Consider the following 25,488-nt stretch of genomic DNA (forward strand, 5'->3'; position numbering starts at 1 on the left):
GATTGCGGCGGAGAGAGTGAAGAAGAGGGGTATAAATAAGGAAGAGAAGGGAATTTGACTTTGGACCGGAGAAGGGAGGCGCGTTGAAAGAGGGAGGAAAGAGCAGAACGCGTGGGGACACGAGGGATGACGCGTGGATAATAGGCTTTGGGTTTGGCAAATTCATGATTGTGATTTTGTCCTTTTTTTTTCCTTTTTCTTTTTTTCTTTTCTTTTTGGCTTTTGGGTAAAGTTTATATAAATATATACACATTTTAATGTCACGTGTGACAAATACCCTTGTGATTTCCTCGTGCTTTAATTCACTATTCTTTCTCATATCCATATCCATTTCTATCATGGCTAACTACTCCATAGTCCCTCTCTACCTTGTGAAGGCTATGTTGAGGATTTCACATTAGAAACACGCACAAACTTTAGCAAAAAAAAAATTGTAGAGTTAGTGAATCTCAATTCTTGTTTGGTTCAAGAAGTTTGTGGATCTAACGACTCAAAAACGACATCTCTTTTATGACTTTGTGGAGTGTACAATCTCATAGAATTATTTTCTCCTCAATTTCGATTCCAAAAGCACTATTTTACAACTTTTGTACCTCTTACCATTATACCCTTAGAAATTCAAATATAGTTACTATTCTTCTAGTTGAAATGTATTTGGACTAACTTAAAATGTAAGTCGTAGGTTTCTATTAGAAAGACATCGAAAGTTTCTTACTACTATTATAAGAACGTTGAAAAACAGAAAAAACTTCGAACTATAAGCTTTTGTACTCTAATTACTAAAGTATTCTTTCAAAGAATTGTACCCACTCGTAGTATTATATCAAACCTGAAGTGCTTATTTAAGTTATATTTTTCAAACAGAAGTGATATAAATTATCGATAATAAAAAGTACTAAAACAAGGATTTTTCAAAGTTGAGTAATGAAAAGTTAAAAGAGATTTTAAACCTACTCTAGGAAAATTCCTAGTCAAATTTGTATTTTTATAGAGAAAAAGAAAAGGAATTAACATAGAAATTTCTTTTATTTTTACACACAAAAAAGTTTAGAAACTATATATAAATATATATTTAGGGTTTGATCGACAAACTATATTATAAAATTGTGGCCCTAGCCTTAAGTTTTGGATAAGCAATGTATTGCATAAATTTCTATAAAGATATTGATGGTTTATACTTTTACACTTTATCTACTGGTCGGTTTTATTTATGACATGACAAAAGATATGATATATAATAAAAACTAAAAAAAAAAGTATGTTCAAAGATGAAAAGCTACAAATTAAAATTCTTAAACCTAATTAAGCACATGGCCTAAGGTGTGATTTAAAAATTAAATAAACTTCTTGAAACTATATATAATATACACAACTAGTATTAGTCCAATCCAATGAAGGAACAAAGAAGATGGGTTCTTCTAGTAAATTAAAATATATAAACAAAATTCAACCCTAAGTCAATTAAGTGTTTCTTTTTTTTTTTTTTTAGAAACCGTAAAAAATAAAGAATTTGACAAAATATTTACCTTTAATAAAAAAAATCAAATGTAATGAATTTTGTCTTTTTTTTCTTTAGAAGGTAAATATTTTATCAATCTTTTTTTATTTTTAAAAAACTATTTTTTCAATTTTTTCTAGAGTAAATATAACGTCAAAATAATTTTTAATCATTATATTATAAAACCTAGTCTCTAACAACATGGATCGATGATAATATTATTTCTTAATGTTTATACTTTGTAATGTTAAGTGGTTAAGAATATGTTCATAAATTAAAAAAAAAATGTTTTTAAGTCTAGACGTGTGGAACTTTGGTTGCATTTTCAACCGAAATAATTACATTTTTAAGAACAAATATTTTTATAAGAAAAGAAAAATGCATTTTAAACAACTAAGATTATAATTAATAATTAAATTAAAAAAAAAAGAGTATGTGTAATAAACAAATATTAGATGGTTGAGATGAAAGAGAGAGAGTGGGATGGGTGGGTTCTTTTGGGGACTGCCCTTTTGTAGTACTACTTTGTTTCAATTAATTAAAAGGTAAAGTAAAAAAGGGGAACTTTAGAATTTAGAATTTAAGAGACATGAAAGATAAAATTTTAAAATGTAAAATAGGCACGTGATTTGTGAGGGTGTGCATGAGTTTGATTGTTTTTATTGGAGACCCTATCCGGTTTTCGAGTTAGGTAAAAGGTACGTTCCTCTCACCCTCCCCTACACACTATCTCTTACCTCTTCCTTCACACCTAGAGGGAGAAAGCGAGAGAGAAAGAGAGAATTTGTACATCACTAACACGTGACAACAACTGTAAATAGATTGTCGATGGACAACTCTTTAAATGAAAAAGAAGTTAGAAACTACTTTTTAAGTTCACTTCATATAGAACTATATATTATAATGATTTATTTGTTAGACTTTAGGGTTTAGGGTTTACTTCGATAAGTCCAAATCCTTTCAAAAATACCTTTAACATCAATATATAATTAAACAAAAACTGTTGATTCCATTTCGAATTAAACATTTCAAAGTTAGAGAAGTAGAGATGACTTTTAGCACTTTTTTATTTCTTTTCTCCCTCTAGTTCTCTTTCTTGTTAATTGTTTGACTTTTCTCTCTTTCTCTCTTTTCTTTTTTAGATTCATCTCATTATCATCTTAGTTTCGAATAATAGTATTTTTCTCGATAATAATTGAACTTGAAACTTAAAAGAGAAGTAGTGATGACCTTTTAGAAGAGATATCACATCTTGTGGAGGGTCCATGAATTCACCATATATATATATATATATATATGTATGTATGTATATCTTGAATGGTGTGTAGTTGTATCAAATTCTTCTACATAATGTAAGACCCATCTAATCTAATATAATAGCAACCTTACAAAATAAAGATAGAGAATCTTAAATTAAAAAATAATAATAATAAGTGAGAGAGAAATTAATATCAACTATTTGTTTCACAAACCATTTAGAATTTGTTTTGTATTTTTTTCTAGATTCATGGAATGAACGTATGTTTGGTAAATAATCTAGATTCTATTTTCAATGATTGTTTTTAAATTTTGTAATTCATATAGAAATTGGTCCAAACATGCAATGTTTTATATATATTGCTAAAAACATTGTTATATATATTTGGGATCGATAAACCTCGATAGACAACTATTCTAGTCTACAATCTCTATGTGATAGACCTCAATGGACTACTATTTATATCTATCATGACACAAGTCTATCGTAGATAGACAGTGAAATTTTGCTATATTTGTAAATATTTTAGTTTATTTTGCTATATTTAAAAATAACCTTATTGAATTTAAAATTTTAAAATGAAAATATCAACAAATACGTACAGTACTATTTTATGTTATAACTCAATCATTTTTATTAAATTAAAAAAAAAATAATCGTATAAAATTTTCTATATTCATTAAACATAACTACAACTAATTCTATGGCTCATAAATGTACAATTTGATAAAACGAGATTTCATCTCGAAATTAATTATAACAAAAAATTTAAGTTAACCTTTCGATTTTTTCAACCTGAGATTTTCAAAACATATTCATTTATGAGTGGATAACATAACATACAACTTGCCATAATTTTCCATTGATTTTTCCTTCCACATTGCATGAACCATTTTTGCAACTTGGATAATAGTCCCAATAATATTACACGTATGGAACACCAATAAAAGGTTTTCCACATTTTTTTATAATTCTCCTTAATGCTTTTACATTTCCAAAATTTCATTAATGGTTACTTACCAAATCCATCCAAGTTTTAGGGGAAAAAATTGATTCTTAAGAGAGCCATAATTTAGTGGATTTGCATAGTCTAGTCCCCATCACATAACAGTACAGTGTGATCTAATTTGTTTATTTTGTAGGGCTAATCCTTTTTATTTGGAAGAGTACTATAATCATACATCGTATTGTATGTATGTCATTGTGAGTACTGAGATTATGTTAGTGATATATAATTAAATTTGTCTTTACCCACTTAGCTAATTAAAGCTTTTAGGTCAATTAGTGATTTTAAGAGATTATATCTTATATACTTAGCGGGTATCTACGTTTCATTGTTAAGAGAATCTCATATGAAGGTGAAAGAAACTCTCACTTAGGAGCTAGAACCTAATAACTACACGTCGTAATTAGGAGATCTTATACAAAACTTTAGCTGAGACATCGACGTTTTGTTGCGTAAGCAATAGAAGTTCAAATTTAAGCGAGCCTAAGTTAGGGTTTTGGCCAAAATTCCCACGAGGTTGGGTTCTTAAGCTAAATATGTCAAACTAGGGCCAGGATTGTAAATGGATCCCTGGTCGAGGACTGAGCGAAGGTTGCATGGGAAGAGTATCCATGCCCCATCCCGACCTCAACTCCACCTCGTTATACTTTTAATATGTAGGTATGTGTGTGTATACACACCAATTTTTTTTTTTTTTTTTTTTTTGAAGAAAAAGTTTGGACATTGAAAGGCTCATTCACAAACTAATTATTAAATATTTTAGTGATTATTTATAAAATATTTAATAGTTATGCTACCAACAAATGTATCATTTTAGTCCAAATTAATTGAGGATATATAGCAACAACTTTAAAATTTTGCACAAATGGTAAGAGTTGACTACATCTTAAAGTAAAAGACTAAAATAGCCCTACAAAACAAGCTCATGGCCAATTGATAGGCCAATTATTTGCTTTTCTTTTTTCAATTTCACTCTATAAAGTCTACTACCCATTATTCCTTCCACAAATATTGGTCGTTCTATTTTCATAGAAAGTAACAAAACCACCAATATTTTCATGGAAACTACTTAATATTGGTTCTACTTTTGGGTTTTGAGTTATTCGCCCATTGAAATAGAAAAGAAATTCAATATTGGTTGTGCATTTTTAGGTTATATATATAGTTATTTGCAATAAAAAAAATCAAAACTACTAAATCATAGATAATATATGAGTCTATATGTGATAGACTAATATCACTAATAGATTAATATCAATAATAGATTTAGTCTATCGGTACGATGATACTCTTGTTAACAGAATGATGTGAATGTATTGGTAATAGACTTGAGATATGAGTCGAAGTAATGACTAATATCATTGATATACTTAAATTTGAGTGACAGACTAATATCAGTCTATTAGTCATAGACTCCTATCAATAGAGTGATACGAGTGTATCAGTGATAGACTCAAGATATTAAGTTGAAGTTATTGAGTCTATCGATAACGAAGGAAAAAAATGAAATCCGTAAAGCCTAAAAACTTAATGAAAATCAATTAATAATGAAAGCTTTAAAAAGAAAAATCATCGACCACTAAATTAATTTTGATAGTAAATGATTTGAACTTAAAATATACTACAATCAAATCATAAACTATATCACATATTTAGAGAAAAATGGAACAAAACCCACATAACATATAAAATATTGATGGTGAAGAATCCATAAGAATAACGATTAGAATCGATGAAAATTGAAGGAAAAAAAAAAGAGTAAAAAGTGGAGAATATTAAAAAAAAAAAAAAATTGCCCATAAATTCTATTGACAATTTGAAATTAAGGGTATTTTAGGAATAAATATAAAACAAATGACACAATTTCAAACAAAAAAAATTGTTATATTTACAATTTGTTATATATTTTACAATATTCTTAATTAATATTGCTTAAAATGTTGTGATTTACAATCACTCATAATATTTTTTTAGGTAGGGTTCATGCCCAAAAGCCCAAACTTACTTGAAAAGTTGTAAAATGTGTCTCTTCTCAATCTCACATTCTCTAGCTCTTCTCCCTTCTCTTCCTCCCACCTTCAACTTCACTCTTAAAGAAATCAACTCATAATATAATAACATCATGTATGACATCTTACTCTGATCTCGTTGATATGAGGTTCATCCGCTATCGTCTTCTATCGTTGTTGGGTTTGTCCATTGCTACCTACTGTATTGTCAAAGCCCATTTGTTGTTGTCAAGTCTGTTAGTTGAGAACACCACAATGGATAGTTAGCAAAGGATGGATACCCCAAGGACCCGATTCCTCTAACGAGAAATCCTTACCTCTCATCCCCACCTTCAATTGGCAAGGACGATGGGGGGCAAAAGTACCTTGTGGGAACAGAGATAAGTATGATTTTTCTCATCTTCGTTTTGACTTCGTTGTCAACCCTAACTTAAATTGGACTAAAGATCAAGTAAGTTTTGTACATAAAAAGGAAGTTCATCATGTGGTACAATTTGTACTAAATATTTTTATTTTTTTGTTGGATCCACTTTATTCGTTTCAAACTATATCAAGGAGTGCTTAATTGTTGGACAACGTTGGTTTTAGGTTCAAAATCGATATCCCCACATAGAGATGTCCAACCTTTTCAATCTTCTATCCAACCCCAATTTGTCCTTACATCCTTGAGGCCGAGAATATTTACAAAACGTAAACAAGAATTACTCACAACATATTAAATCTATGCTATTTAAAATGGGTTGATGGGAGAAACTTTTGATTTTTGTTGTTTTGTACCCTTTACATCATGATCATAGAAACATCTCAAGTAATTTCATATTGAATCATTAAACAACCTCAATAAATTGTTATTGGGGTGTGAAGTTAACATCTATTTGGTCTCAAAGTTTATAAAATGTTTTTACCTAATCTTAGATTTAATTTAACCATTAGTTGACTGACTAAAAATGACACGGTAAGTTAAAGAGTCAAATTGTAGTAGTTTAGTTGCTATAATGCACATATTTGTTGTTTAGCAAAATTTCTGCATGACTATTCTTCTTTTTTAATTTGTCTTGAATCACTTTTATCTTGTTCATCTCTTCTTTTATTTTTTCAAATAATTGATCTTGAATTAAAATAATATTTCACAACAAAGTAAAACGTACCAAATTAATAGTCACACCTAAATTTATTTTTTATCATAAACCTATATGTTAAAAATATCAACTAAATTTAATAATAAAGTTTTAATTTCCATCAAATTAGTCTAAAACTTATAGAAAGTGTTGGAATAAATAAGTTTTCACTTTGAATATCATTAATATATTGATTATTATATTCTAGGTGTGTTTTCGACTCATTTTATATCATAGTTTAAGCATTAAAAAAAATGTATTGGTCTTTTCAATCATTTTACTTGAGATTTAATTGGAATAAATATGAATTATGAAACAAATAAATAAAATTGGTCAACTAATATCGTTGAATTTCGATGAGTTAAGAAATGACAATATAATGAAACTCGATATATTTTGAATAAATTAGATGTAAAATTGATTATTTTTTTAAAAAAAATTGGCAAACAATGTTGGGAATGACTTTGGGTTTTTGGCCCATAGGAAAAGGAAAGATTTTGATTTTGGGAAAAAAAAAGAAGGGGTAGTTGTTCCATATCGGGAGATTTGTGATTGACAAGTGGGTATAAATATAAAGATGCTCGCAAAGAAGCTTTCAAAGTGTGTTGGTGATAATAGTATAACCTTGTTACCACATGCATGTCATTGTCGTCTATCCGTCGATTCTGGACTGCCAAAATGTTTTATTTGCTAGATTAAATTGTAATATGAATTAGTTACTAAAATTAATTCAAAACGTTTTAATTGTTTTATTTTATTTACATGTTTAATATTTCTTATTTTATCTTTTTCTTCCGCTATTAATTTTCATAATCATATGTTTAATATTTTCTTATATATATTTTTTATTAATTATATATATATATATTTAATATATGTCGATTTTCATAAATATAACAAACCGGCAAAATATTTACAATTCGTGTAACAAAATAAAATAACTCATGAAGCTGGTCATTTTTTTTTTAATATTTAAGGTTTGTTATTTCCTTTTTATGGTCTTTCTTCTCTTCCTCTTTGCGATTTTTTTCTTTTCATGTCTTTTTCTTTTCTTTTTTTTAATATTTTAGTTTGCCCTCCCTTTCCATTTCTTTCTTCTGCAATTTTTATTTCCTTTTCATCCTCTGTTTCTCTTCTTCTGCAACTTTTCTTTTATATTTTTCAAATTGTTATTTGGTTCAAGATCTTCTACAAAATATAAAAAAAATTAATTTTTTTTCAAACGGTTATTTGTTGTTTAAGATCGTGTGCAAATATAAAAGATTGTAAAAATAGTTGGGATATTGGATAACCAAATCTAAACGCAAATAAAAAATCATTTAGATTTGGGTAGCCAAATGTAAGGTAACAAAAAAATCCAAATTTAGATGATAGTGTACTAAAAAATCTTGAAAAAATTCGTTTAGATTTAGGTAGCAAGTAATAGTAAAATCTAAACGATCGTATTGAAAAGCATAGTCAAATCTAAATGATCATTTACCAAATATATTATGTGCCCCGGTGACAATTAATCACACGACATTTTTCATATTTTACATTGTGGGCATGTTGACTTTTTTCGTTTTCGAAATTATAAATATTTTGGTACTTTGTTATATTTTTTAAAACATCTCTTCAATATATTTCAGTTTGTTTTTTTTTCTTCCCTTAACTTTTTGTAATTATACATTAAATTAATTTTAAGTTTTAAATTTTCAATATTTTAGATTAATGTATTATTTAATTTTCAAATCTTAGATCTAATTTAATATTTTTTCTATTTATCTATATTTATTTATTTTTTATATTTATATGTTTAATTTAATTTTAAACGTTAAATTGTTTAATATTTAAATTTATATATTATTTTGATCTTTCAAATTTAAATTATAGATATGTTTATTTAAATAGTTTGTAGATTTTAAATTTCAAAATTTAAATTTATATAATATAAAATAAAACACGAAAATATTTATAGCCCGTATAACAAATTTTTTTTTTGCACTTGTTAGTTTTGAATTTCTCGGAACGAGTATTGAATTCGTGGACTATCTTTTTTACTTTTCCTTCATTATATTCTCACTTCTTCTTGGTCGCAATTTCTACATCTCCTCTTCCAGAATTTATTCCTTTTTCGTCATCTCTCATATATATATATATATATATATATTTTCAATATAAGATGGTGTACCAATATCATTTAGATTTGACACCAGATAGATAAACGATATATTTCAAATGATCATATACCAATATCTAAATGATATTTTAGACCATCTTGTTTTAAATTAGAAGCTTTTTCATGAACGCGTGCTCGATTAATCCCGACGTATTTATGTTATTTCACATGATGGACTTAGTTTTTTCCTTTTTCAAAATTGTTTTAACGATGTAAATATTTTTAGTTTTGTTCTTTTTTTTTTTTTATAAAAAAAGTCATATTTTTTATCAACTTAAAATGCTTAAATTTATCTACAACACATTATTAACTAAAATGTTAAATATCAAAATCTAACATGTTTATTACAAACTTCAAACAAACTCGAATTATAATATTTTAAAGTTATAATATATATATATATATTAATAATATTAGAAATTCGAATGGAACTAATTTTTAAAAATATAACCTAAACCTAATTCAATGGGACCAATAATACAAATTAAAAAGTAAACCCAATTTAAGTTGGAGAGTTAGGAGTTATAGGTAAAAGGAAAATTAGATTTGTCGTCATTATCAAATAAATTTCTAGAAGGGTCTAATTTCTCCGATAAAACCCATTTCTTTTCCACTGCTTGGAGCTGCTCTTTTCAACTTGCTAGGGTTTATCTTCTTCCTCATTCTACAATCTTCTTTCTACACCATTAGTGCCGCTTCTCCATTTCTTATCTTCAGGTACTCCTCTCTTCCTTCTTCTCCCATATTTCATTGCTGGACCTTGATTTTAAAACTTGTTCCTCATTCTTCAATAGAACCTCCTATGGCGGCAGCTCAATTTACTGGGTCTTTAATTTCCTCGAGGAATTTGCTGCCTTCTTTCAGTGGCCTTCGTCCTTCTTCTGTGAAATTCTCTCCTTCTGCTAACCATGTTCGAGTTGGGGGTTTGGCTAACAGATCTTTCACTGGCTTGGTTGTTAGAGCTGCTACTGTGGTTGCTCCAAAGGTTTTTATATCCTCCACTTTTCTACTACTTGTCTTCGTTTTTTGACTTTCTATTATAGTTTTAGAGTAGGGTATGTTGAATGTAGCTATGAATTTGCTAATACACTTCCCAATTCTAATGTTTTTAGCTGTATGTTTCAGGTTTATAATCTCCGGTTGTCTTATTTTTGCCTTGCTTCCATGTATTTGACCACCGTTCCTTTGCACTTTATTGTTTATATATATATATATATATATAATTCTAGACCGTTTGTTAACCAATTGGTTTTTGAAAATTAACAATTTCTTACGAAGGTCGTGTTGAATTCTTAGCTACCTTCTTTAGTTTTCAAAACTTAGCTTTGTTTTTTGGAAATGTTTGTAGAATTTAGAAAGTAGATAATGGAGCTTAATTATTAATAACTAGAAACAAAAATTACCAAAGAGTTATCAAATGAGACTTGGTTTTCTTGTTAGTTGATTTTACGTTTTTGATAGCTCTACATAGTTGCATAATTACAATCCTAGTTGCAAGCAGTGTGTATATGTTTTGAAGGACATGTTTACTTCAAATTTCTGTGTGCAGCTGCAATGTTTCAAACAAATTGAGTTTATTAGTAAGCTGCTAAAAGTTTTCTGGTAGTGTGTATTTTACGCTGTTTTTTTGTGAATAAATGTTTACAAGGAATTTTCCTGAGGTTTGCGAATTTTAATGTTTCAGTACACTTCAATCAAGCCATTGGGCGATAGAGTGTTGGTGAAGATAAAGGAAGCTGAAGAGAAGACTGATGGAGGGATTTTACTTCCGACAACAGCTCAGACAAAACCCCAAGGAGGGGAGGTAGTTGCGGTTGGTGAAGGCAAGACAATTGGAAATACTAAAGTAGAAGCTAGTGTAAAGGTATTTAGAGAGAACCTTTATCTGTTTTATGCGGTTAACTCATCCGATGTGTTTTCTTATGTTCTATTATTATTCGTTCAATTTTTTCCCCTTTGATTTGATAGACTGGTGCTCAAGTAGTGTACTCTAAGTATGCTGGAACTGAATTAGAGTTCAATGGTTCAAAGCATCTTATCCTGAAGGAAGATGATATAGTTGGTATACTAGAAACAGACGACGCTAAAGATCTTCAGCCCCTAAACGACAGGGTTTTGATCAAGGTTCGTCTTCATTGCATTCTACTAAAGTGTTCCTGTTAGGAGTAACCCATAAATCAAATTGTCTGAATCTTCCAATATGTTTGTCTGAGATATTGGTTGGCCGTGTATGTAGAAATGCTTTCCAAGTTACATTTTGAAGAGATGACTGAAGTTGGATGTAGTCTAGTCTTCCATCTCAGTTCAAAGGAAAATGAAACATGACAATAATGCTCTACTTTGTTCTAAAATTGGATCACAGGTAGCTGAGGCTGAGGAAAAAACAGCTGGAGGTTTATTGTTAACAGAGGCAACAAAAGAGAAGCCGTCCATCGGAACGGTCAGTAATCATGCAAAGTTGCATCTTCCTAATCATTAGAGATTCCTAGGCTGTATGATTGACGTAAAGCTTTTCGTTTACACAGGTGATCGCAGTTGGTCCGGGTCATCTGGACGAAGAAGGCAACAGGAAACCGCTAACCGTTGCAGTGGGAAACAACGTGATGTACTCGAAGTATGCAGGGAACGAATTCAAGGGCAAAGATGGATCTGATTACATTGCTTTGAGGGCTTCAGACTTGATTGCAGTGCTATCTTAGTTGTAAAAACTTAAATTTAGACTGATTGGTTAATGGTCATGTAAAACTCATGTGTTTTAATGGTTTTGGTTTGGTGAAAAAAGAGGAAATTGAGATGGATTTTGAGAGAGAGAAAGAGTGTTAGAGTAAGATTTGAAAAGGCAACTGAGATGGAAATTTCGGAAATAAGAAGGGGAATTTATTTGTTGAATATCAGTTTCTGAATACTTTTTGTTATTCAAGTTTGAATCTTGTATTGACCATTTTCACACGGTGTTAGGAGAGAAAAAGGGGTTTTAACGGGTGACCAAAATTTGACTTTGCTCTTACTACTCTGCTATTAACTTGTAGATAACTTGTTGGTCTTAAAGAGATTTGGTTTTTTTTGCTTAACTTAGTTTTTTTCTAATTTTATTTTTTATTCCTTGTCATTATTTTAAAAATGACACTCTAAAACGAACTAAAATATTAATTAAGTATTAAAACTTTTTTAATCGATGGATTTTTTATAAACATTTATTTTGTGATATAGATATATACTAATTAAATGTTAGATACTTGTAAAAGAAACTATCATGATTTATTATTGATTCAATTTAATTTTTCTATAAAATATATTTAAATAAATTTGGAATATGAATTTTAGGGGTTATTGGAAGAAAGGTTGATTTATGAAAAAAATGATTATATAGATAGACATGGAAGAATGATTATATAGGCATGTGAGAAAGATCGAGGAAGGAGTAGAATCGTAAAAAAGATGAATATGAGAAACCTAACCCTAGTTAAGTCGACTAACATAAATCATTCTTATACCCATTGTTCTAGGTCAAACACCTCTTAGATATGGAATGTACAGAAACAAATACATCTACACCTATAGGTACATTTTAGCATGCTTTGAGGCTTAGAGTATTATCTATTTAATTTTTTATTTTGGTATAAATAGTTTCGCATTTTTAATGTGTAAATAATCTATTGTATTTAGCCAAGAAAAAGAAGAAAATGTTGCTCAACTTTTAAGAGACAATTCCTTCGGAAATGGGTAGTGATCGGAGAGCTTCTCAACGTCTGAACTGTCTTCACCACCGCCTTCCTTAGAGCATCGCCCTTCTCATTCTCTCCCGGTGACGTCATATAGCCTCTACCTTCTTTGCTTCTCCCATTTATCCGACGTCCTCTTTCTCCTTGGCTTTTGGTTTCCTATCGAAACAATCGGTAAACTTCTCTCCTTCCAACCCTGATTAGCTTTCCGGTTCAATTTTTCTTAAATATTTTGTATTTCTTTCTCACGGATTTATGTTGGGGAACATGGGTTTGTTCTTGTTTCATTTCTAAATCATTTACTTTAACGATTGAAACCAGATTATTCGAAGTAGTTGATTGGCACGTTTTTTAGTAAGAATTTCTTTGGTTTATTCGATTTAGGGAATTGTGATTTGTTAAATTTGGCTTTGTTTTGTGTTAATCCAGATGGGTTCAGACGAGGAAGTTGTGGAAATTAGTAGTTTGGAAAGGGGTCTATTGTCGGAATGCAGCTCTGATTTGGAACCCGAAAGCGATGATGAACCTGTGTTGTTTGCAGCTTCCTTTCAAGAGATGGAAGACAATTTTGTTAAGTATCATACAGCACAGTGGGTTCTTTACTCCTTTCTTTTGATTTTGGCGTGGGGGATTGGGTTGTTGATGTTGCTTTATCTACCAGTAAGAAGATACATTCTGCGGAAAGATCTTCAATCGAAGAGGCTTTATCTTACGCCGAATTCAATAGTATACAAGGTAATTTGTGGACTTCATCTAATATAATTATCGAACTTTGGTGTTTCTGCTCAATGATCAAAAGTTCTCTCCTAGTTACTAAATGTGTAAGGATTGTTCTGATTTTTAGTTGAATATTGTTGCACGTTGTTCTATAAATGGCTCTATTGTGGTACTTCATTTTGTACTCTGTTGGCTATCATTCTGTTTTAGTCTAAACCGTTAATATGTGTTCATTATTCACTTTCATCTTTGATCACTTAGAAGACAATTCTATTGATTACAAATAAAACCATTTACTTGTCTACCTTAAGGAGTTCTGTTTTTTCACCACAGGTTACAAGACCTGTACCTTTTCCATGTTTTGGAGTATTGAAGAAAGAGAAGCATGTTCTGTTGCCTTCAGTGGCAGACATTATAATTGAACAAGGTAAAGTGTTCCTTTATAATGGTTTCCAAATTTATGTTCCATCTTAACCTTCTATTTCATAATGCAGCACACCAATTATTCGTAATACTATTGAGAAGAAATAGTTTATGCATTTAATTCTGATAGTCAACATTAAAACGATATTGAATTACTAAAAAAGTTTTTTGAGGATGTTAGCAATTAGCCAATAAGAAAATGGACAGATGGGAGTTTGGAAAATAATATAGAGTGTGTTGAAATGAATGGATTGGAGGGAATGTGGTGCAATTTGGAGTTGGTAGGGAACATTGCACCAAGCTAAGTTGATGAGGCAAAGTGCCAATATAAGCAGAATGCATGTGGCAACTATAGTAGAAGATGGATGAAAACCAATACTGCCAAATTTCAACATAGAATAGCTCCATGATTGGTTGATTAGATTTGGAGGAGTTTCAATGTGATCAAATCCCTGAAGAGTCGGCAATGATGATCAGACCATAGGAAACATGCTAGGAAGGCAGGCATCTTCTTGGTGTGGTTGGAATCTAGGCGTTGTTTTCATCATTAGCTCTTGGATGGTTCATGTTGTAGGTGGGTGGGATTGAGGATGCACATTGTGATAGGTTGTTTTTTAGCTCATCTTGGGCTCTGACAGAAAAGAAATGCTGATGTTAATTCACTGTTGTTGCAGTATTGATGGTAAGAATGACCGAATAGGTTTTAAAGAGTCGGTTTTTCTGGCCCTCTTACGTTAACAATCTGTGGCTTACCTGCTCTCTTCAAAGTTTTCCCCTGGATTCAATGGCCCCTTTCATATTGGTGAGAAGATTGGACAGGTTACATACAAGTTGGAAATGGAATTACTTAGAGGGAGCAAGTTACACTAGTTTTTCATGTATCTCACTTGAAGAGTGCAATGAAGAAAGATCCATCTTGTCTGCCTAACCCAAACTAAGAGTCATTTCAGGTACCTGATGATAAAAGAAGCTCCAAATCACCCTATTCCATTGCCTCATGATCCTATATATGCCTTCTGAGTTTGAGGTCACAAAAACAAATATCTGCATTGAAAATCTTCTTAACAGTGGCAAATTTATTGTGTGACAGAGCAAAAAGGAGAAGAAAACATGTAGCATGAGAACTATTTGGTAACCGATGGTGGGACTGAAAAGAGGCGGAGGTTCCTCCCTAACTTGAAACTTTACTCTGCTGTTCACAAGGCGTTGTTGGTTGATAATAAATATCCGAGGTCCCTTTGTGGTAGATGGAGAACACCAAACTATGGAGAGAGAGGGATCATATTTAGTCTCAATAAGTTTCTTCCCAAGGGCACTCATTTCATTGTTGAATTAGCAAATGCATTTTACCAATAGGGATTGGTAAATCCTTTAGGGAGTGAAGGCCAAAGCCTCCTCCTTGGTAATGGGGAGAAGTATCTTGTTTCAATCGACAATGTGATATTCCAATGCATTTGCTTCTCCTTTCAACAAAATGTTTCAGAATAGTCTCTTAATCACTTAAATCACTTTGTTTGGTATAGTGAAGCGAAAAGTGGTGGGGGATAGGTGAGGGAATCTAGTCACATGGTGAAGCAACAAACAAATGTGGTGGTTAGGAGTAAGACGTGAAATTTGCATATGGATCAGAAGAATATTAGAAAATTGTTTCTTAGATTAGTCTGGTATAAATTTATTTTGACAATAAAGTTGTTACCATTATTGCTCATAATTCAGTTCTATGTGATAGAACAAAACATGTTGAGGTCTGAAAAATATTTTACGAGTGAGAAAATTGATATAGGCGTAATATACCAATATGTTTTCCTTATCTTTCCACAACAAAGCAAATGGTTGACACCTTGACTACGAGACTGAAAAAAGCAATTTGATAAACTAATTAATAATCTAGATATGGACGACATATTTAAACCAACTTGAGGAATATGAGTGTTTGATTGTTTGGTTGTTTGATTGTTTAATATTTATCGTATTTATTAGTTTATATTATGGGTTGATATATGATCAATATTGTCAATATTCTTTTATTATTTCGTAATGGGTCTTTCTCCTATGTAAAAAGACCTTAGTTGCACATATTTAAATGAAGAAAGAATATCATTATTCTCTCAATTTAAGATGTATAATCATTTTTGGCGAATTTATTTTAGCTTTTATTGAGGAAAAAACGAACATATATTTTGAGTATGATTTTCTTTCTTTTCTCCCCTCCTTCTAGATCATTCCAGTTTTGATTGTTATGTTTTCATCATCTTTTTTGCCTTGGTTAGAGTGGATATATACAAATCTACTTTTTCATACTCCTGAATTATGATCTCCCAATCTTTATAATATTGACATGGATAGGAAAATGGCAAAATTCTTTGTTGTTTTGAGAAATACTCTTTCCTCTGCGCGAATATGTCTCTAGTGATGTATTTTTTATTTACTATGACATTTGTTTTTCTGGCTTTTAAGATCTCTATCTCATTTTTACAGGATATTTGGAATCTCTCTATGGAGTTTACTCTATTAGGATAGAGAATGCTGGCGTGAGAAGACCACCTGGTGATGACGTTCATATCCAAGGAGTTGCGGATCCAATTGCATTTAGAAAGGTGGTATATTAATGAACAGGTTTCCAGTAATATTTTAGAATGTCACTCATGTTCTGCGTTTCTCAGGCTGTTCTAATGCGTCTTGCTGATATGAGAGATGATGGCAAAACTTCTCAAATTTCTACAATTGAAGAAGTTTTAAATACAAAGGTAGGCCATCTTCCTGTGTACATACATAATCCTACATGCAAGTAAACAGGCATGCTCCTTCTTGATTGTTTTTAAGAATTGTGCTTGTTTGCTTCTTCCATTTTATTGCAAACTGACTTCTAGCTTTGGAATGATCAACATTGATCATAAATATAAAATTTTAAAATCATAGGCATCCCCATCAAAATCTCTAAAGTATGACCCGTATTTATATTCGGGTGAACAAGTACTTCAGAAAGTAGATGAGGTTGGAAGTTCTGTGAAGGTATAAACTAATTAGATGTATGTTTTCTCTATACAGTTTTTTTTCTTTTGTATTGCTGATCGTATAATTGTATATGCTACAGAGAGTTCAAGCTTTGATTGAAGAGCAACGGTCTCAAGTATCTAACATTTTAGATTGAAGTAAGTTGATTAAAAATGCATTTCTTTAGGCTGCTGATATATGCCGTCTTTCATGCTAATCTAAACAAAAACTTTTCCAATAGAAAAGAAAACTCATTTGCTTTAGGCTGCTGATATAGGACCATATTCTCATATTCACATGTACGGTTGACTGGGATTGTGGATAGCTTGATCTTAATAGGAATGAGAATGTTAAATTGGTTAATCCAAGACCATTAATTTTTTTTAATTATCTGGATCTCTTAGTGTAGGTAGTTGCTCTTCCAACATCTTGTGTTTTAAATAGTGTGTGTATAGTACCAATAAGCATATCAATGACTCTGGACTTGTCAATAAGGAAGGATTAGTTGTCTATATGATGAAATGTGAGAAGATAAAGATCATGGATTGATGATAATCAACCATCATGACAGGTGTGTATGTGACAAGTAAATGGTATTATGATAGCTACAGTCACTGGCAGAGGCAAAATTAATGTTGTATATAAGGTGGAGAATTTTTGGTACTTGGTAGCTTGTTTGGGAATGTTTGACAAGATTCTTTTCGGTATGAGTGTAGATAACTGTTTTTTGGTTGAAAATTTGTTCGCAGGTTATTTTGGAAAGCATTTTTCGTTCTAATTTTTATTAAAAACAAAATTAAATTACTAGTTTAGCTTTTGAGTTTGTGTCTAAAAGGTCATTGGACGTTCATTTTGTGTCCAGAAGATCCAAGAACTTTAAAAATGTCTAATGGGTACTTCAACTTGTCCTTTAACATTGTTAGAATTAGTACTTTTGGAAAGAATAAAATATACTTTTGGAAAAAATAAAATATAAGATTTTATTTCCTAAATCTTTTCCTTTCTTATTCTTATTGTACTCTATTTATACTCCCTTTGTACCTATTGTTTTTGTTCATAAGAAAAATAATAAAAACTAAAGTATCGTGGTTTTTCTCCCGGTTCTCGGGTTTCCACGTAAGTCTCGGGTTGTTGTTAATTGCTTTCAATATGGTATCAGAGCAAAGCAATAACGAAACCCTAGAAAATAACCTAGGAGAAACCCAGATCGAAACTGAACCCGTCGCCGCCGCCGCCGCCGCCGGAATCGCCGCCGCCGTGGACGCCGCCGTCGCCGCCGCCATGGAGAAACTGCTCCAGAACCTACAGAAACCGCCGATCTACCCAACGGGAGTGGTTCCGCAGCCGTACGCGCCGCCGTCTGACCAGAAGTTGATTCACGCGCCGCTCGTGTCCGGCGCGTGGGCCCACGCGCCGCCGCCGTTTCACGTCACCGCACATCCCGTTCCCTTCTACGCGCCGTCGGATGTCCAGCCGTCAAACCCTTCTGGCCATCCGCATCCTCATGCGCCATCTACGAGCTTCGGACAGCATCCCTCAACCGTAAATCTGTCAAATCAGTACAGTAAGCAGCAGCTGTACGTTGACCCTTTACAGCAACCGCTGTTTTCTGGTAACGGAATTGATCAACCCCAAAACAGATCGGACATTGAAGCGGGCGAATCTTCAACGCATTCCAAACCAACCGAGTTGCCGATGTATTCCAAGAACCCGGTAACTTCGTTCCCTAATTCACAGTCAAATTATATAACTGGCTCTTTGGGTTCATCTACAGGGAATTTTTCAGGCGAAAAATTAAATGGTCAAAATTATTTTTCTTGGTCACAATCAATAAAGATGTTCCTTGAAGGTCGATACCAGTTCGGATTCTTAACTGGAGAGACTGTACGTCCTCCACCAGGAGACGCCTTGGAACGACTCTGGAAAGGAGAGGACTCACTTATTCGGTCCATGCTGATTAATAGTATGGAACCACAGATCGGCAAGCCTTTACTATATGCAGCCACAGCAAAAGATTTGTGGGATACAACTCAGACCCTTTACTCGAAACGACAGAATGCCTCTCGGTTATATACACTGCGAAAACAGGTCCATAATTGCAAACAAGGGACCCTGGACGTAACTACCTATTTTAACAAGCTCTCTCTCCTCTGGCAAGAGATGGATTTGTGCAGAGAGACAGTTTGGGACACACCAAATGACAGTACACAATATGCTAAACTTGAAGAGGCTGACCGTGTTTATGACTTCCTTGCAGGACTTAATCCCAAATTTGATAATGTTTGTGGTCGTATACTCGGACAAAGACCTCTTCCCTCCCTAATGGAAGTTTGTTTTGAAGTCCGCCTGGAAGAGGATCGCACTAATGCCATGGGTGTATTGACTACCCCTACCATCGACTCCGCAGCCTTTAGCGCTCGGTCCTCAAATCATGACAGTGACAAGAATAATGGGAAGTCAATTCCTGTGTGTGAGCACTGCAAGAAACAATGGCACACCAAGGATCAGTGTTGGAAACTCCACGGTCGTCCCCCAAGAGGTAAGAAACGGTCCTCCAACGAGAAACAGAACTCAGGACGTGCCTACATTAGTGAGACTACACCTGCTAGCACTTCTCAATCAACTGATCCTACTGTGAGCCAGACCAAGACTCCGACTCTGGGTGCCATTGCTCAGTCAGGTATGCCTCAATCCCTTGGGCTTATTAGCGTTGATGGGAAGAATCCCTGGATCTTAGACTCGGGGGCTACAGATCACTTGACAGGTTCTTCAGAACACTTTATCTCATATGCCCCGTGTGCCGGTAATGAACAAATCCGAATAGCCGATGGCTCTCTAGCTCCGATCGCTGGCAAAGGACAAATAGTTCCCTTTGACGGTTTTGCTCTCCAGAATGTTTTGCATGTCCCTAAACTGTCTTACAATTTGTTATCTATAAGCAAGATCACTCGTGAGTTGCATTGTAAAGCTATCTTCTTACCTGAATCGGTTTATTTTCAGGACATGAGCTCGGGGAGGACGATTGGCACTGCCCGGCATAGCAGGGGACTTTACATCCTTGATGATGATACCTCATGTAGTAGTTTGTCTAGGGTTAGTTTACTGTCATCCTACTTTAGCACTTCTGAACAAGACTGTATGTTGTGGCATTTTCGACTGGGCCACCCAAACTTTACATATATGCAACATTTATTTCCCCACCTTTTTTCTAAAGTTGATGTCTCTTCTCTATCTTGTGATGTGTGTATCCGGGCAAAACAACATCGAGTCTCTTTTCCCTCACAACCATATAAACCTACACAACCGTTTAACCTCATCCATAGTGACGTTTGGGGTCCTTCCAAGGTCACCACCTCCTCGGGAAAGCGGTGGTTTGTAACTTTCATTGATGACCATACCCGTCTCACCTGGGTCTACCTTATCTCAGATAAATCCGAGGTTCCATCCATTTTCCAAAACTTCTATCATACTATCAAAACACAATTTCATACAAAAATTGCAATTCTTCGAAGTGATAATGGTCGGGAATTCCAAAACCATAACCTTAGTGAATTTCTAGCCTCCAAGGGGATTGTTCACCAAACCTCATGTGCCTACACTCCTCAACAAAATGGAGTGGCCGAACGAAAAAACCGACACCTTGTGGAAGTAGCCCGTTCACTTATGCTTTCCACTTCCCTTCCATCATACCTGTGGGGAGATGCTATTCTTACAGCTGCTCACTTAATCAATAGAATGCCTTCTCGTATCCTCCACCTTCAGACTCCCTTAGATTGTCTTAAGGAGTCTTACCCCTCTACTCGTCTTGTTTCTGAGGTTCCTCTTCGTGTGTTTGGGTGCACCGCCTATGTCCATAATTTCGGCCCTAATCAGACCAAATTTACCCCTCGGGCTCAGGCCTGTGTGTTTGTTGGGTATCCCCTTCACCAACACGGTTATAAATGTTTTCACCCGCCGTCTAGGAAATATTTTGTCACTATGGACGTTACTTTCTGTGAAAACCGACCCTACTTTCCTGTTAGCCATCTTCAGGGGGAGAATGTGAGTGAAGAGTCTAACAACACCTTTGAATTTGTTGAACCTACTCTTATTACCGTGTCTGACATTGATCCTCATCCCATAATCTTACCCACAAACCAAGTTCCCTGGAAAACATATTACAGGAGGAATCTCAGAAAGGAAGTTGGGTCCCCTACTAGTCAACCGCCGGCTCCAGTCCAAAATTTCGAACCTCCTCGAGACCAAGGTATGGAAAACCCTACAAAACCTTGTACTAATAATACAATGAGTGAGAATGACAAGTCTGATATTGCTGTTCTTGAAAATATGGAAGAAAAGAACTGTGATGATGAGACTGAGGTTAGAATAGAAACCAGTAACGATGAAGCTGAACAGGGTCATACAAGAAAACTTGATGAGTATGATCCCTCTCTTGACATTCCAATTGCATTGAGAAAAGGTACCAGATCATGCACTAAACATCCCATTTGCAACTATGTTTCCTATAATAATCTCTCTCCACAGTTTAGAGCGTTTACAGCAAACCTTGACTCTACCATAATACCGAAAAATATCTACACTGCTCTAGAGTGTCCTGAATGGAAGAATGCTGTTATGGAAGAGATGAAGGCTCTCGAAAAGAATAGAACTTGGGAGATCTGTGCTCTACCCAAGGGACATAAAACTGTAGGATGCAAATGGGTATTCTCTCTCAAATACAAAGCAGATGGTACGCTTGATAGACACAAGGCAAGGTTAGTTGCAAAGGGGTTCACTCAAACCTATGGTATTGACTATTCGGAAACTTTTTCTCCAGTTGCTAAATTGAATACTGTTAGAGTCCTGCTATCTGTTGCTGTGAACAAAGATTGGCCTCTATACCAGCTGGATGTTAAAAATGCTTTTTTGAATGGAGACCTTGTGGAGGAAGTCTACATGAGCCCCCCACCAGGATTTGAAGCCCAATTTGGTCAGGAGGTGTGTAAACTCCAAAAATCTCTATATGGTCTGAAACAGTCTCCGAGAGCATGGTTTGACAGATTCACTACCTTTGTCAAGTCCCAAGGGTACAGTCAAGGGCACTCTGACCATACTTTATTTACAAAGGCTTCCAAAACAGGAAAGATAGCTATTCTAATTGTTTATGTGGATGACATTGTTTTGACTGGAGATGATCAAACAGAAATCAGTCAACTAAAGCAGAGAATGGGTGATGAATTTGAAATCAAAGACTTGGGCAATCTGAAATATTTCCTTGGAATGGAGGTGGCTAGATCAAAAGAAGGTATTTCCGTGTCTCAGAGAAAATACACCCTTGATTTGCTAACCGAGACAGGTATGTTGGGATGTCGTCCTGCTGATACTCCTATTGAATTCAACTGTAAACTAGGAAACTCTGATGATCAAGTTCCAGTTGATAAAGAACAATATCAGCGCCTTGTAGGTAAATTAATTTACTTATCCCATACTCGTCCGGATATTTCCTTTGCTGTGAGTGTTGTCAGCCAGTTTATGCAGGCTCCCTATGAGAAACATATGGAAGCTGTTAACAGAATCCTGAGATACTTGAAAAATACACCTGGTAAAGGGTTGATGTTTAGAAAAACAAATAGAAAGACCATTGAGGCATATACTGACTCAGATTGGGCAGGATCTGTTATTGATAGAAAGTCTACATCCGGTTATTGTACCTTTGTTTGGGGCAATCTTGTAACTTGGAGGAGTAAGAAGCAAAGTGTTGTGGCCAGGAGCAGTGCTGAGGCTGAATACAGAGCTATGAGTCTGGGAATATGTGAGGAAATTTGGCTCCAGAAAGTCTTGTCAGATCTTCATCAGGAATGTGAGACACCATTGAAGCTTTTTTGTGATAATAAAGCCGCTATTAGTATTGCTAACAACCCAGTGCAACATGATAGAACTAAACATGTTGAGATTGATCGGCATTTCATCAAAGAAAGACTTGACAGTGGAAGCATATGCATTCCGTACATTCCTTCAAGCCAACAGATTGCTGATGTTCTTACCAAGGGGCTTCTCCGACCACACTTCGACCTTTGCGTTAGCAAGTTGGGACTCATTGATATTTACCTCCCAACTTGAGGGGGAGTGTTAGAATTAGTACTTTTGGAAAGAATAAAATATACTTTTGGAAAAAATAAAATATAAGATTTTATTTCCTAAATCTTTTCCTTTCTTATTCTTATTGTACTCTATTTATACTCCCTTTGTACCTATTGTTTTTGTTCATAAGAAAAATAATAAAAACTAAAGTATCGTGGTTTTTCTCCCGGTTCTCGGGTTTCCACGTAAGTCTCGGGTTGTTGTTAATTGCTTTCAATAAACATATTCAATTTTTCTTAAAATTAATTTATATATTAGATGTTAATTGAATCTCATGTCTAATAGGACTTTAGTTTTTCGATTTAGTTTCTTGTAAGTTTGTGGGTTATAAAAAACGTCAAATGAGTCAAAGACTTATTTGACATCAAATTGAATTTTCAAGGACCTATTGAACATTTTTTTAAAGTTTAGATATTTGCGAACTTGAAAGTTTAGAAACCGAGTAGATGCAATTTAGAGCTCAGTGTCCAATTAGATAGAGACAAACTTGTAAGTTGTCCCTAAATCTGCAATTTAACCTAAAACCAACTCTATGCTTTGCTTACCCAGCCTTGAGATAAGTTTGTTCCTGCAGATCTTTCATTGACAAAGTTTGTCTTGCTCGAGTTTTGTGATCAGCTCCAAAATGGTAGAAGGCCAGTCCCAATTTTATGAGGATTGAAGCCGAGTATGCTGAAGAAAATATACTCCTAACGAGTAAGATTTCTTCTAAACTCTATTCTATGGCCGATGAGTCGTATCAATTACCATTTGTATACTGATTGAGGGCCTAAGGCTGTAGTTTTGGAAGAAATGTTCTAGTTTACTCTCGTATAGATGTATTTTTTACTGCTGGAAACCACCAAAGTATATATATGATATAAACATGGTTTTGGGTTTTTCTTTTCTCTTGAATTTATTAAAATTATTTGGAAGAAGCATATTCATGTAATTAAATTACTATTACTATTGCATCTTTCCTTTTCTCTTCCACTGTATAGAAAGGGGTTGGAATATTCCCCTCCTGTCCATGCAAACCTGCACTGCAGTAGTCCTGATCACTCTATGAAAGGAGCATTTCCCCATGATGAAGGAAGAAGAGAATTTTTTTTCTTTTTGGTATTATTGGCACTGGCAGTATACAGGATATATGTAGTGTTAGTCACTTGTTGAACATTTTATCCTAAAAAATTATGCATCGTTAATTGGACAACTCAGTCAGACGTAGGACCAGAAACATTATCAACATGAATTCCTAGCATTATTTCTATAAAAAAATTTTGCAAAAATGATCAAAACACGTACTATGTGCCCAAGTACATGGAAGAAAAAACACATCACAAGAACCTCAAACTAATTTGTGAGATAGTATCAATTATTTTGATATGAATTTTGTTTGGTCCCACAGAAGTTGAATTTTTTTCATGGAACGGGTCCTGTGGGGACTCGCGAACGAGGCAGGATTGCCAATTAGGTACGGGAGGGGGTGGGGAATATAAATTCCCTTAGAGCAAAAAGGGACAGGGAATCCCATTTTTTCCTCGCCTCGTCCCAACCTGTTTCTCGTCCCCGTCGTAGTTATACTTTATTTATTTAGTGTAGTTATGGAAGGTTATATGTAGTTATGGAAGGTTGTGTTATTATTATTATATAAATAATACATTTATTGACCAAGGTAATGGATATATTAAAATTTGATATTTAAATTTAGATTATAAGTGTGAAAATTTTGTTTTATAGAACTGGCTATAGTGAACAATTTAGTGATATATTTAACTATTTAATTAGAAAGTTTCTACATTGATTATTTAAATTAATTGGTTTTAGAAAATGGAGAAATTTTTATGATCTCCGCGTTTCTTGTGTGGGAATCTTCGCCCCGATCCTCGTGGGAAATTTTACGGAGATGGGGACGGGAAGTGGTACCGCTGGGCCTTTCTCGTCCATGGACATCTCTAGTTGGTCCTATATTTTGAAGTTTAAGTTTAAATATTATTTTAGTCCACATATTTTGAAGTTCGTTCAGTTTTATTGTCTATACTATTAATTGTCTAATTTTTGCATACTCAAAAATATTGATCACTTTATTAATTTCAGCCCCTCGATCCTCAAAATCAGAATATTTTTTGCTAAGCAAGAACGTCCTAAATGTTGTTTGCCATTCTATCATTTCTTCTTCTTTTTTTCTCCCACGTCGAAGTCTTCAAATCCTCTCTCCCTCAAGTCTTTAGTTCTTAGGTTCCTTTCTAATCTCTCTAGTATATTTCTATGGTTTAGACCCAAGAAAGAGTCGAAACAATAAGATAATACAATTTGAAAGAAAAAAAGAAGATCGGAAGATCATATAAGATTTGAAAAAAAAAAGAGAATGGATTTGATTTTTAGACTCAAACCATTCTAGACGATTTGAACTAAGAAATCTAATATTTAGGCCTAGTTTGGTAGTTATTTCTCAAAAAAAAAAAAAAAAACTTATTGACACTAAT

The 25,488-nt window shown here is 33.5% G+C and overlaps 2 protein-coding genes across 9 annotated transcripts; both read left to right on the plus strand.

The window, feature by feature from the left end:
* The first annotated feature begins 9,589 nt into the window (after positions 1–9,589).
* Positions 9,590–11,936, plus strand: LOC103492392 (20 kDa chaperonin, chloroplastic). Of its 3 annotated transcripts, none has more exons than XM_008452734.3 (6): positions 9,590–9,764; positions 9,842–10,032; positions 10,732–10,911; positions 11,016–11,171; positions 11,410–11,487; positions 11,573–11,936. In XM_008452734.3, the coding sequence occupies exons 2-6, from the start codon at positions 9,850–9,852 to the stop codon at positions 11,744–11,746; spliced, it is 771 nt and encodes a 256-aa protein (XP_008450956.2). In that variant the 5' UTR covers positions 9,590–9,764; positions 9,842–9,849; the 3' UTR covers positions 11,747–11,936. The 3 variants fall into 3 exon arrangements, with proteins under 3 accessions (XP_008450956.2, XP_050937343.1, XP_050937342.1); XM_051081386.1 differs by having other exon boundaries at positions 9,602–9,764; positions 11,410–11,491; XM_051081385.1 differs by having other exon boundaries at positions 9,617–9,764; positions 11,410–11,491; positions 11,583–11,936.
* A 519-nt stretch (positions 11,937–12,455) lies between these two features.
* Positions 12,456–23,978, plus strand: LOC103492393 (uncharacterized). 6 transcript variants are annotated; one of them, XR_007818988.1, is made up of 10 exons: positions 12,457–12,608; positions 12,714–12,943; positions 13,199–13,504; positions 13,820–13,913; positions 16,388–16,506; positions 16,573–16,656; positions 16,829–16,921; positions 17,004–17,061; positions 17,475–17,607; positions 23,598–23,978. XR_007818988.1 is itself a non-coding variant. In XM_008452735.3 (9 exons), exons 3-8 carry the CDS (start codon positions 13,199–13,201, stop codon positions 17,058–17,060), a joined length of 753 nt encoding a protein of 250 aa, XP_008450957.2. In that variant the 5' UTR covers positions 12,457–12,608; positions 12,714–12,943; the 3' UTR covers position 17,061; positions 23,598–23,978. The 6 variants fall into 6 exon arrangements, 4 of the variants coding, with proteins under 4 accessions (XP_008450960.2, XP_008450957.2, XP_008450958.2 ...); XR_007818989.1 differs by having other exon boundaries at positions 17,475–17,549; XM_008452735.3 differs by lacking the exon at positions 17,475–17,607.
* The last annotated feature ends 1,510 nt before the right edge of the window (positions 23,979–25,488 follow it).

Source organism: Cucumis melo, chromosome 2 (genome assembly GCF_025177605.1).
Source record: "Cucumis melo cultivar AY chromosome 2, USDA_Cmelo_AY_1.0, whole genome shotgun sequence".
NCBI lineage: Eukaryota > Viridiplantae > Streptophyta > Magnoliopsida > Cucurbitales > Cucurbitaceae > Cucumis > Cucumis melo.